A 13,973-nucleotide genomic window follows, 5' to 3' on the forward strand; every position below is an offset into this window, starting at 1 on the left:
AAAAGACCTATTTAGAGATAGTGAATTTTGTTTCTCTTTCTTTGTTAATCTGCTGATTAACTGTCAGCTAGTGAAGAGACCAGTCAGATATTCTGCTCTTGGGCAGCTGCATAAATCATCAAAGAAAACAGTTTTGGTTGTTTATGAATTCTCTGGAAGACCTTGGGTGTTCTACTGTGACTTGCACATAAGAGGTTGCCTCTGTATTATGTCTGCCACTATCCTCATTAGCATTTCCATGCCAGATTTGCATCAGAATTCCTCACTTGCTTTAATTATGGTCTTGTTTCCATGATTTTCTCCCCTTATTTTGTATTCTTTGGTGTGTTAGATAGTCTTTCCAAAAGTTAATGCTCCATCTTCCTGGGGTTATGTTTGCTGTTGTAAACCATTATTTTAACATTGTGTGCATGTAATTTGTTAGTTCTCAGATCAAAAAAATCTTAGTCTGTTTGTGAATGTATGGGAGATCTGAACCACAACGTTTAAAGTGTGTGCAGTGGATTTCTTTGGTCAGTTATCTGGAAGAGGTTAGGAAACCAACAAAAAATATTTACACTGAGCAGTTTATGTTCTTTTACCTTACTGTTGCTTTAAAAGTTTAGGTTATGATTTTGAAATATTTTACAAATTAGCTTCTCTGTAGTTAGACTTGCTGTTGCTGTGCACTTTATCTCTGATGAAGAGTGGGGAAATCTTATGGTAAATTCTGTTTTCTTACAGTCGAAGGCTGTTGGTTTGTTAGATGTGGATGTGTATGGCCCTTCAATTCCAAAGATGATGAATCTGAAAGGCAATCCCGAATTATCACAGAGTAAGTAAAGGAGAGATAAAGAGTACGACAGTGTAGCTCCGCTTTTATTGAGTACCTGCTGGGTGTCAGGCGTTGTGCCATATGCCGTGTATACCTCATGCACACTGCACGATAAGGTGTGGAGCCCGACTGTCTGGGTTTGAATTCTGGCTCTGTCACTGATTAACAGTGTAGCTTTGAATGACTTGTTCAGCCTCTTTGTGCCTCAAGGTCCCCATGTGTAAAACAGGGTTAAACGCTTGTACTTGCCAGATACAATTGCTGTATTTCATTGCTTAACTACAAAATTGCGGTAAGTGCAGTGCATACGGAGCACAGTGCTTGGAACACTGTACATGGTCAAATTTAGCTCATCATTGTCTTTGTATATAAAATGTGTGGGTGTGTGAGGGTATTTGAATAGAAAGTATCTGACTGAGCGACTTAACTAATATATTTGTTAGAAGAGCTGAAAATTATTTTCTCTAATCAGAGTTTTGTTATATTTATTTTAAATTGTTTTTGAAAAAACCGTACAACATTCATTTCTCTCCCCAGCCTTCATTGCCATCAATAATAGGAGAGAGTAATTTTTTGGATAAATCTTTAATATTTATAACAGTTGTTATTATATTTTCTTACAAAACTATTAAATATAAAGCTTTAAGAACAATGAAATTCTATGCTCAAGAAAAGAAAAATTGAAACAACTGGTAACTTTCCTTGAAAAATAGTTTGAGTGAAGACACTTTACTAAAATTTATTTGTAACTATAGTAAGCATATGAGATTGAATAATTTCTTTTATTTCTTATTGGACCTTTTATTTTCCATGAATCCAGGACAAAATGCCTGTATTTACTGAAGAGTTTATATTGAATTTTCTGTGTACATAACAGAAGGTGTTATTTTTGTCGTTGTGATTAAATGTTAGGTAGTAAGACATTATCTGCTATTTAAGGTGCCTTTGTTTGTGCTGAGATGGGCTTCCCTCATCGCTCTGTCATTAAAGAATCTGCCTGCAATGCTGGAGACCCAGGTTTGATTCCTGGGTAAGAAAGATCCCTTGGAGAAGGAAATGGCAACCCACTCCAATATTCTTGCCTAGAGAATCCCATGGACAGAGGAGCCTGGCAGGCTACAGTCCATGGGGTTGCAAGAGTTGGACAGAATTTAGGGGCTAAACCACCACCAAGGTGGTTTTGTTCATGCTGTAGTTGTTGAAATCAATTACAGCATTAAGTTCTGAATAACTGCTTATCAGATAATAAGGATTCTTCCTATTACTTTGAAGGAATTTAAGGCTCTAGTGATGATAAAAGTGACCCTAGCTGTCCTACATTACAAGCATCCACTTAAGTTGTTTTCTTGTTTTGTGAAAATAGAAACTTAAAAGAAAGCTAATTTATTCTAGTTTCTTTGTTCTTTGCCCTTTTAGTGGAATGCGTACTTACTTTACAAATATGTGCCATGAGCCAAAATGTCAAACTTACACAAAGAAGTAATGAATTTGTGTACTTTAAATGATAGACTCTTTATGTCTGTCTCTTGATTAAGTAGCATGAAAACTAGTGCATGTAGCACATGAGTAATGGCAAAATGAAGCCCTTGGTGTCAATTTTTTCTTAAGTAGTCTGTTCAGTCTATGCCAGTATAAATACTTGAAGTGAACTTTAATTTCTTTCTTGTTTTCCTGAAGCTGTACTCTTAAATTTGATGTTTGCAAATTGGCTGCCATTAAATAGACTTTCTGGTAAAAATGAGCTACTGGAAATCTTGGAAAGCCTGAAAAGAATGTGTGTTGACAAGCAGATCTCAAGTCCCATAAGAAATAAACTGAACGATTAAGGCATTCACTTAGAAGAGTGTGGATTCTTGAAAGCCCATCTTTTAAATTGGTTTTTGAGTCTTAGATAAACCTGCTCCCATTGTGCTAATTGGCATCATTTTGACTTTTCTATGTTTTTGTCATTTTAATTTATCCTGTATTACTGTTTATTAAAGAAAGCACAGTGCAACATGAAACTATCTTATTAACAGTAAGAAGAAAGATTTGTTTTCAGTGGTTCAGATTTTGGGGAGGTAGAACTGTGAGCAGAATCTTAGCTTTATAAATGTTTCCCCTGTTCTTGCACTTAGCTACACAACCATAGGGGGAATGGGACTTCAGGATTGTCTTTTTTTGTTCATTATTTAAGCAGACATATGGTAATGTAGTTTTGATCAATTTGTTAATTTTAAAACTCCATGTTAAAGTTGGCAGATTCATTCTCTTGTATTTTTTCTTTTTGAGGAGATTATAGAAAAACCACACTTCTTGTACTTAGATATTTTAGTCTTGATCACCAAGGGAAATTTTACATTTGATTCTAGAGAAGGGAATTCAGTAATTGAGAAAAATTTGTTTATAATCATTTTGGATTTCTTAAGCTGAAAATGTTTCTATCAGCTTAAAAGGACAACAGTGATTTTCTCTGTTGGTATGCAGTATGCAAAATTATGGTAATGGAAAGTCTAGCCAGTTTGTAGAGAGAGTATTGTACAAAAACCTCACCAGGTTGACATTATAATGGCTGCAAATGACCAGTTGCTTTGGGAACCTAATGGAATTTAGAATAAAATCCATGTGTAGTTTAAGAAATTATCATCTTAGCATGAGTTAAACTTTTTTTTTTTGTCTAAAGAACAAATACCAGTCATTTGTCTCTTTTTTAAGTTTGTAAATAACGTAATATGCAGATTTCATATTATAGTATAGCCAAACTATAGTCCTAGAAATTATTGACTAGGAAGGTTTTCAGTTGAAATTGTAAGAAAATATTACATGGTAGTTACACACAGAAATGTGTTGTTAATGCACAAATGTAATACTCTTTTTTGTTGAGGATTTTCACTAAACTTTCTCAATTAACTTTTATTGGTAGAAATCTGCTTTCTTTCACAGTTTTATGATGATGGATTCACACTTTATCACACTTGTGAATTTATCACTACTTAGTTTTACTAAAGAATGTCTTAAAGTATATTTAGCTAATAAAGTAGGAAAATTTTTAAGGCCTGTGGAGAAAGGTTACTCAAATTGAAATGTCAAGTGATTTTATTGAGGATGACACAGTGATTATTAATAATGATTAACTATGAGCCTTTTTTTCAAGTAGGATTCACTTTTCTTTTGTTGGGGGATAGATTTTCTACTCATGTCACAATATTCTGCTCTCTCTGTCTTAATAAGCATTTTCCAAGTTTATGAAATGAATGTGTGTACAGAAGAGACAGAGAAAATGTGGAAAATCAGCTTGAGGAAATGACTTTTTATAATAGCAGTCATCTCCAGCAAGAACTGCCAAGAGGTGACTAAATTTTTTTAAGGTAATTTAAGTGCATAAAGAGTGAGAGTGAATTCTACTTATTTCTGAAATTACCTTTTTTCTTCCAAGGCAGAGAGTTAAGGGTGTTAGTTACTGACTTGAATAATTAAATTCTGATGCAGTAGTTACAGCTCCGAAAGTTTCTCAATTATAATTTGCTTCTTCTGATCATTGTCTTGTGGACTCTTGGGTTTCATCTGATGCTAAAGTTCCTCTGATTATCTTTGGAAAGTGTTCTGGGACATATTGCATAATCAAAGTGTTATAGAGATGACTTTTTTTCTTGCTGCCTTCCTGGATTTTGTTTACAATCTGTTTTATACCTACAATATTAAATTGTTGTTGTTTAGTCACTGAATTATGTCCAACTCTTTTGCAACCCCATGGGCTGTGTAGCCTGTTAGGCTCCTCTGTCCATGGGATTTCCCAGGCAAGAATACTGAGGTAAGTTGCCATTTCCTTCTCCAAGCGATCTTCCCTACCCTGGGATAGAACCCACGTCTCCTGCATTGGCAGGTGAATTCTTTATCATTGAGCCACCAGGGAAGCCCAGAATATTAAGGCAAAGTGCAAATCAGGAGTTGAAGGAATCAAGGAGATCCAACCAGTCTATCCTAAAGGAGATCAGTCCTGGGTGTTCATTGGAAGGACTGATGCTGAAGCTGAAACTCCAGTACTTTGACCACCTCATGTGAAGAGTTGACTCATTGGAAAAGACCCTGATGCTGGGAGGGATTGGGGGCAGGAGGAGAAGGGGACAACAGAGGATGAGCTGGCTGGATGGCATCACCAACTCGATCGGCATGAGTATGAGTAAACTCTGGGAGTTGGTGATGGACAGGGAGGCCTGGCGTGCTGTGATTCATTGGGTCGCAAAGAGTTGGACATGACTGAACCGAACTGAAATCTTATTAATTTGATCTTGTTAAATCTGGCTTTAGGCACTTTTATCTTTAAAATCTTTAAAATACCTTAGAGATGAGATTTGTGTTCTTTGAAGAATCCTGTCACCCTACTTTATCAAGACAAAAGTGTACCCTTCACTTGGCTTATTGTTTCTTACACAGGTCATTGAATAGTCTGAACTAAATACTTTTTTTAGTATGGTAAAACCCTTTTCCTTTTTTCTTTGCCAGTTCTGAGCTGCAGAATAGGCAGCCTCTTTTTTGGAGTTCTACATGTTCTGCTGCAAACCGTCTTAGCCAAAGGTTGTAGCACATAAAGTCAATGAAGAAATGCTTTATTTATCTACAGAAAAACCAAGTGTATTTTAGTAGCTGTGTGTGCATAGCCAGGCACTTGTTCGTGTCTGACTTTCTGTGATGTTATGAGCTCTAACCCTTTAGGCTCCTCTCTCCATGGATTTCTCCAGGGAAGAATACCAGTGGTGGTTTAGCAGCTAAGTTGTATCCGACTCTTGTGACCACATGGACTGTAGCCTGCCAGGCTTCTCTGTCCGTGGGCTTCTCCAGGCAAGAATACTGGAGTGGGTTGACATTTCCCTTCTCCAGGGGATCTTCCTGATCCAGGAATTGGACCCGGGTCTCCTGCATTGCAGGCAGGTTCTTTACTGACTGAGCTACAAGGGAAGCCTAAGAACATTGGAGGAAAAAAAAACAAACAAAAAAGAATATTGGGGGAAGCTGAAGGATATTGGCGTGGGTGCCATTTCCACCTCCAGGGGAATCTTCCTGACCCAGGGATCAAACTCATACCTCCTGTGTCTCCTGCCTTCTCAGGTGGATTCTTTACTGCTGAGCCACCTGGGAAGCCATTTTTTAGTAGTTACTACCTGTTAATTTTTGCTTTCTTTCACAGGATGACAGCAAATAGTGTTGACCAGATGTGTCTGCTTATATGTCGAATAGTCCTTACATCTTTGTGTTTACAATTAGCACCTGCCCCAAGACAAGATTGGTGTCCTATTATGCCTCTTTTGCTTTCTGAGTTATATCAGAGGGCTACCCTTAAGATATGTAGATTGATAGGAGGGTACATTTGTAATATAGCCATACATTTTAAGGCTATTTGTAGTTCTGAGACGGGAATCTGAGTTCTTGTCCATGGAGCTGAAGAATGGAATCTACAAACATGCAAACACTTATGGTAGCAAGCGAATAGGATTTATTAAAGAGGAGAAAAGTACAAATTTTTCAGCATAGACACTGAGACAGAGTAAAGAGTCCCCCCAAGGTGGGACTTACAGCCGTTTTTATATCCTTCCTTAAGTCACATTATTTCTAACCAGTCAATTTAAAGGTCAAGATACTTAACATACATAACACACACATGATGGTGTGATCACTCACCTAGAGCCAGACATCCTGGAATACGAAGTCAGGTGGGCCTTAGGAAGCATCACTATGAACAAAGCAATTGGAGGTGATGGAATTCGAGTTGAGCTATTTCAAATCCTAAAAGATGATGCTGTGAAAGTGCTGCACTCAATATGCTAGCAAATTTGGAAAACTCAGCAGTGGCCACAGGACTGGAAAAGGTCAATTTTCATTCCAATCCCAAAGAAAGTTAGTGCCAAAAAATGATCAAACTACCACACAATTGTACTCATCTCACTCGCTAGCAAAGTAATGCTCAAAATTCTCCAAGCCAGGCTTCAATAGTACATAAACTGTGAACTTCCAGATGTTCAAGCTGGATGTAGAAAAGGCAGAAGAACCAGATAACATTGCCAACATCCGTTGGATCATCGAAAAAGCAAGAGAATTCCAGAAAACATCTACTTCTGCTTTATTGACTACGCCAAAGTCTTTGGCTGTGTGGATCCCAACAAACTGTAGAAAATTCTTCAAAAGGTGGGAATACCAGACCACCTGACCTGCCTCCTGAGAAATCTGTATGCAGGTCAAGAAGCAACAGTTAGAACTGGACATGGAACAACACACTGGTTCCAAATCGGGAAAGGAGTACATAAGGCTGTATATTGTCACCTTGCTTATTTAACTTGTATGCAGAGTATATCATGTGAAATGCTGGGCTGGATGAAGCACAAGCTGGAATCAAGATTGCTGGGAGAAATATCAATAACCTCGATATGCAGATGACACCACCGTTACGGCAGAAAGTGAAGAACTAAAGAGCCTCTTGATGAAAGTGAAGGAGAGAGTGAAAAAGTTGGCTTAAAGCTCAACATTCAGAAAACTAAGATCATGGCATCCATTCCCGTCACTTCATGGCAAATAGATGGGGAAACAGTGGAAACAGTGACAGACTAGCTTTTTCGGCTCCAGAATCACTGCAGATGGTGACTGCAGCCATGAAATTAAAAGACACTTACTCCTTGGAAGAAAACTTATGACCTACCTAGATAGCATACTAAAAAGCAAAGACATTCCTTTGCCAACAAAGGTCCGTCTAGTCAAGGCTATGGTTTTTCCAGTAGTCATGTATGGATGTGAGAGTTGGACTATAAAGAAAGCTGAGCGCTGAAGAATTGATGCTTTTGAACTGTGGTGTTGGAGAAGACTCTTGAGAGTCCCTTGGGCTGCAAGGAGATCCATCCAGTCCATCCTAAAGGAAATCAGTCCTGAATATTCATTAGAAGGACTCATGATGAAGCTGAAACTCCCAGTACTTTGACCACCTGATTCGAAGCATTGAGTCATTTGAAAAGACCCTGATGCTGGGAAAGATTGAAGGTGGGAGGAAAAGGGGATGACAGAGGATGAGATTGTTGGATGGCATCACCCACTCAATGGACATAACTTTGAGCAAGCTCCAGGAGTTGGTGATGGACAGGGAGGCCTGGCATGGGGCAGTCCATGGGGTCGCCAAGAGTCGGACAGGACTGAGCAACTGAACTGAACTCAATATGAAACAGATGTTAATTACTACCCTTCCCTGGATCTGAGTGCTGATAATTTATCAGACTAAAGATACATTCCAGGAATTCAGGACAATGGAGTGGGATGTTTACTGAAAACAAGACTGAGGTCTCAGAATTCTACACTGTCTGCCTAGTAATTTCTACCTCAGTTCATATTCTCTTTTCTAGTCTAACCCCAGACTGGAAAAAAATGTGTGTTTTTTTTTTCCCCTTACTTCCTAATCTTTGATCATTTTCACTGTTTCTCAACATTATGAGGACATTTTCAGTGTCTTCTCTGAAATGAGGAAAATTAAAAGAAACTTACTATTATTAGGTATTGTGGAGGGATAGTTTGCAATTTTGTTTGTAATACTCTAGTTTTTATGTATGTATTCTCTGAATTTTTGCTTTTTAAAACAGAACACATTATTGCTGATTCATAGTTACTTTAATAATTCAGTGAGTACTTTAGAAACCTTTGAGGAATATTTTAACAAAACATATGCTTCCCCCCTCCTTTTTTTTTTTCTTTTTGGGCTAACAGAAAGTAAAGCATTTAAGACAGAAAAAGAGTTTGGTGAAAGCAGAATGTAAAATGAGTTTTGAAGTGGAAGATAAGGGAAATAGTTCATCCATGAATTGGAGACTCCAGGGCAAAAGGCAAGAGGCCATTAATAATGAAATTATACTAAGAGGCATGAAAAGTTTTGATGGTCTGGATTTGGAGGCTATCAAGAGAGAAGAGAAATTAGACATGCTATCCCTGGTGGCTCAGCTGGTAAAGAATCTGCCTGCAATGTGGGAGACCTGGGTTTGATCCCTGGGTTGGGAAGATACCTTGGAGAAGGGACCCACTTCAGTATTCTGGCCTGGAGAATTCCATGTACTGTATAACTCATCGGGTCACAAGAGTCGGACACGACTGACTGACTTTCACACACACACAAAAATAATGAAATAAGGCATCTTTTTCATTTTCTTTCTGCACTTCCACTCTAGATTTTTGTCTATGTGGCATACATCTATATCAGGCAATGGATTGAAATGCCATCTTGTTCTTTAAGATTGGATAGATTTTGTATACCCATGTTCGTAGTGTTATCCACAGTAGGTAAAATGCAGAAGCTATCCACGTGTCCATCAATTAATGAATGGTTAAGCAAAATATGGTATATACATACAATGTAGTATTAGTGATAGTGAAGTTGCTCAGTCGTGTCTGACTCTTTGTGACCCCATGGAGTGTAGCCTACCAGGCTCCTCTGTCCATGGGACTCTCCAGGCAAGAATATTGGAGCGGGTTGCCATTTCCTTCTCCAGGAATGTAGTATTAGTCAACCTTAAAGAGATAATTCTGACGTAACCTGAAACATGGATGAATCATGAGGATGTTATGCTAAGTGAAGTAAAACCAGTCATAAAAAGAGAAATAGTGTGTGATTCCCCTTACATAAGGTACTTAGTCAATTTTTTAAGGACAGAATGTAGAATGGTAATTGCCAGGAGCTGGGGGAAAGGGAAATGGGGAATTATTGTTTGGTAGATATATAGTTTCAGTTTTTTAAGATGAAAAGAAATCTGGAGAAGGATGGTAGTGATGGTTGGACAACACTATATTTAACATCATTCTCTTGTATACTTAATGATTAAGATGGTAAATTTTATGTTATGAATGTTTTACCACCATTACAAAAGGGAAAAAACTGGGTATATTTTTTGACAATGTTAACTGTACTAGGCTTAACAGTATAGGGTTTCTTCAGTGTGTTTATGGTCTCAACACAGGGAATCAACCTGCTCTGTAAAAGAGCCATCGTTACAGAACTGGGAGAAAATGGAACAGTGAGGTTTCTCTGGGAGACTCACGTCCCTGGTGGCTCAGGTGGTAAAGCGACTGCCAACAGTCCTGGAGACCTGCGTTTAATCCCTGGGTTGGGAAGATTCCCTGGAGAAGGAAATGGCAACCCACTCCAGTACTCTTGCCTGGAGAATCCAATGGATGGAGAATTCTGGCAGGTTACAGTCCCTGTTCACAATAAACTGTGGAAAATTCCAAAAGAGATGGGAATACCAGACCACCTGACCTGCCTCTTGAGAAACCTGTACGCAGGTCAGGAAGCAACAGTTAGAACTTGACATGGAACAACAGACTGGTTCCAAATAGGAAAAGGAGTACGTCAAGGCTGTATATTGTCATCCTGCTTATTTAACTTATATGCAGAGTACATCATGAAAAATACTGGGCTGGAAGAAGCACAAGCTGAAATCAAGATTGCCAGGAGAAATATCAATAACCTCAGATATGCAGATGATACCACCCTTATGGCAGAGAGTGAAGAGGAACTAAAATGCCTCTTGATGAAAGTGAAAGAGGAGAGTGAAAAAGTTGGCTTAAAGCTGAACATTCAGAAAACTAAGATCATGGCATCTGGTCCCATCACTTCATGGGAAATAGATGGGGAAACAGTAGAAACTGTCAGACTATTTTTTTGGCTCCAGAATCACTGCAGATGGTGATTACAGCCATGAAATTAAAAGACTCTTACTCCTTGTAAGGAAAGTTATGGCCAACCTAGATAGCATATTAAAAAGCAGAGGCATTCCTTTACCAACAAAGATCCATCTAATCAAGGCTCTGGTTTTTCCAGTGGTCATGTATGGATGTGAGAGTTGGACTGTGAAGAAAGCTGAGCGCCGAAAAATTGTTGCTTTTGAACTGTGGTGTTGGAGAAGACTCTTGAGAGTCCCTTGGAGATCCACCCACTCCATCCTAAAGGAGATCAGTCCTGGGTGTTCATTGGAAGGATTGATGCTGAAGCTGAAACTCCAGTACTTTGGCCACCTCATGCGAAGAGTTGACTCATTGGAAAAGACCCTGATGCTGGGAGTGGTTGGGGGCAGGAGGAGAAGGAGACGACAGAGGATGAGATGGCTGGATGGCATCACCGACTCAATGGACATGAGTTTGAGTAAGCTTCAGGAGTTGGTGATGGACTGGGAGGCCTGGCGTGCTGCGATTCATGGGGTCGCAAAGAGTCAGACACGACTGAGCCACTGAACTGAACGGAAGTCCATGCGGTCGCAAAGAGTTGTACAGGACTGAGTGACTTTACTTTCACTTTCACTTTGGGAGACTTAGTAAGCTTAGCTGTAAACTTTCTCTGTTGTTCAGTTTGGAAACTTCAGTAGTGTACAAGTTGTTATGAATTATAGCCAAAAACTATATTTTTGTGTTACAAAAAGTGACAGAGCTTATTATATTTAAAATTCTTATTGTTATTGCTACCTGTATTACCATTTGTAACATTATCAATGTTATAAACACCTCTGTCATTTGGCCTCTGCCTTCTATTTACTTCCACTGCCTCAATTCCAATAAGCTTGTTCTGTTATTCAATGAGTACCACTCTCCATGGCCTCTTTTTCTCAAAAATGCCATGTTCTGTGCTGGGGACCCTCACATAGTATATTCTCTCTGCCTGAGACACCTTACATTTCTATTGTCTTCTACCCCTCCTCCACAACTAAATCTACTATCAAGTCTCAATTTTAATGATTCTCTTCTTTGACTCCTTCTCTCACTCCTCACTCTCCTTATTGCAATTGCAAGGGTAAGTTATCTGTTTAATGTTTTCAGTCTCCTCTACCAGACAGTAGAACATCACAGAGCAGAGGCTTTCTGGCTTAGTTTCATTTAGACTTGGTTATATAGTAGATGCTCAGTCAATCTTAGTTGAATAAAAGAAGAAGTTTTCTGTTAAATTTCTTGTACATTAGATGCATACTTTATTTTCTACTTTGGGCATATGAGTAACTTAATTTGCAATCATAATATTTATTTTTTTAATGAATAATATAGACAGTTTTAAGATAGTTTCTTAGCCATTAGTCTTTGTGGTAGATGAATGACTCATACCACTTTTTTCCATTTTAGGAAAAGAGAACCCATATGGTTAGTAATTTGACATTTGAGAATTATGTTACATGGAGTGAAATGCTGTTCACATTGTTTCAGCGTGGTAGGACAGTGCCACTCTTGCCTCATATTTTAACTTTAAAATGTTGAGTGTAGATCCGGTTACCTATAAAGGATAGAGGCTTGTGGGGCCTGAATGTGGGCCATGATGGAAGGGGCAGAGTTCATAATCCCTGCTCTGAGACAGAACAACCTGGAAAAAGTAAAGGAACTAGAATCTCAGCATGCATTATCATTCTTTTCCTTAGACCATCCTCATTTCAGGCTAAAACAGTACATGGACAAAGATTATTATGTGAATGCATTAGTATAAAGATGTTATTTGAGACTGTTTATTCTGGAACTTGTTATTTGTAATAGGTTTGGAGACATGGTGAGTGAGGAAGCAGTGACAGTAAGTTTTGATTTCATTCTGCTGCCACTGAGGTATTTCACTTAAGGAAAAGAAAGCAGAAATAGCAGCTTGCAGTTTGATGGGCTTTGGGATCTCCCTTGCAATATACAAACCACAGACTTTTCTTGGAAAAACTGGATTCCCCAGAAAGCAGAGCCCTGCACACTAATAGTTTATTAGGGAGTAAAACTGGACTGAGGAAGGAGAAAAGGATAGAGAGCCAATATGAAAATGTGCTGTCAAAAATAACTAGAGATGTTTTGATTGTCGTAACTGGGGGGAACGTAGTGGGTAGATACCAGAGATGCTGCTAGATATCCTGCAGTGCACAAGCCATCCACAACAAATTATTGGTGGTGGTTTAATTGCTAAGTTGAGTCTGACTCTTGTGACCCCATGGACTGTAGCCCACCAGGCTCCTCTGTCCATGGAATTCTCTAGGCAAGAATACCAGAGTGGGTTGCCATTTCCTTCTCCAGGGGATGGGATTGAATCTGGGTCTCCTGCATTGCAGGCAAATACTTTATCAACTGAGCCACTAGGGAAGTCAATAAATTATTGTCTGGTCCAAAATGTCACTTCTGCTGAAGCTGGGAATTCCTGATTTAGATAATGTAACCCAAAAGAATTTGAGAGAGATTGCAGTAATGTATGGGGCTGAGAATAGAATTTTGGGGAAATAACCTAAGGTGATCAGAGAAAGACTGAGAAGGAGTGACCAGAGAACTAGGAAGACAAGAAGAAATGGCATCCTGGAAGGCAAGGGGGAGCTTTAGGATGAAGTGGTCAACATTTTTGGGCTTCCCTGGTGGCTCAGAAGGTAAAGCATCTGCCTGCAATGTGGGAGACCCTGGGTTCAGGTTCAGTCCCTGGGTCAGGAAGATCCCCTGGAGAAGGAAATGGCAACCCACTCCAGTACTCTTGCCTAGAAAACCCCATGGATGGAGGAGCCTGGTAGGCTACAGTCCATGGCTTGCAAGTCCATCTGGTTGCATGGGGTCAACATTTTTAGAGAGGCTAAATTAGGTAAGAATTAAATATTATGTATTTTAAATTTGATAATATTTCTGTTTTCAGTTTATGAAACTACTGTTTTGTAAATGTGCACAACTTGTGCTTCTTGAAGAACTGTATTTTATAAAATATTTACATTTGGCCTCTGGGAGATCAATCATTTGGAAACTATAATGGTACTGTACTGTGCTGTGCTCCAGGGGAAAACGATGAGCAAGATGTAAACTCTGTTCTTGAGGAGCTTGCAGTGGGAGAGATGGGAAATGTCAGCACACTGTGTAACGTATGAAGAGGTGTGAACAGAGAACCATGGAGGTGGAGAGGACCTTCTAATCTTCCTGTGATGTAGTACATACAGCCAGCCCTGGATCCTGATAAGGCTTGAAAGAGGAAAAGACTTGGGCATGTTGAAAACAAATAATGGAAAGATTATGGTGGTTTTTTTTTTTTTTTAATTTAGTGTTAAAAATGGCCATTGGGACTATGGGTGATATGTTCTGTCATGAGCAGTATGTATGGGATGTTTCACTTATAAATCAGAATGTAAACTACCAGGTTCTAGCTCCACCCCAAGACAGCCCTTTGTTTAAAATGTGCCTGAGG

The 13,973-nt window shown here is 38.9% G+C and overlaps 1 protein-coding gene across 2 annotated transcripts in view; it reads left to right on the forward strand.

The window, feature by feature from the left end:
- NUBPL (NUBP iron-sulfur cluster assembly factor, mitochondrial) overlaps positions 1-13,973 on the forward strand; it is a 225,792-nt gene that overhangs the window by 44,769 nt on the left and 167,050 nt on the right. For both annotated transcript variants that reach the window (XM_061159141.1, XM_061159142.1), the window contains exon 4: positions 724-814. In XM_061159141.1, the coding sequence (XP_061015124.1) occupies positions 724-814 (91 nt within the window). The remainder of the gene's footprint in view (positions 1-723; positions 815-13,973) is intronic.

Source organism: Dama dama, chromosome 13 (genome assembly GCF_033118175.1).
Source record: "Dama dama isolate Ldn47 chromosome 13, ASM3311817v1, whole genome shotgun sequence".
Lineage (NCBI taxonomy): Eukaryota > Metazoa > Chordata > Mammalia > Artiodactyla > Cervidae > Dama > Dama dama.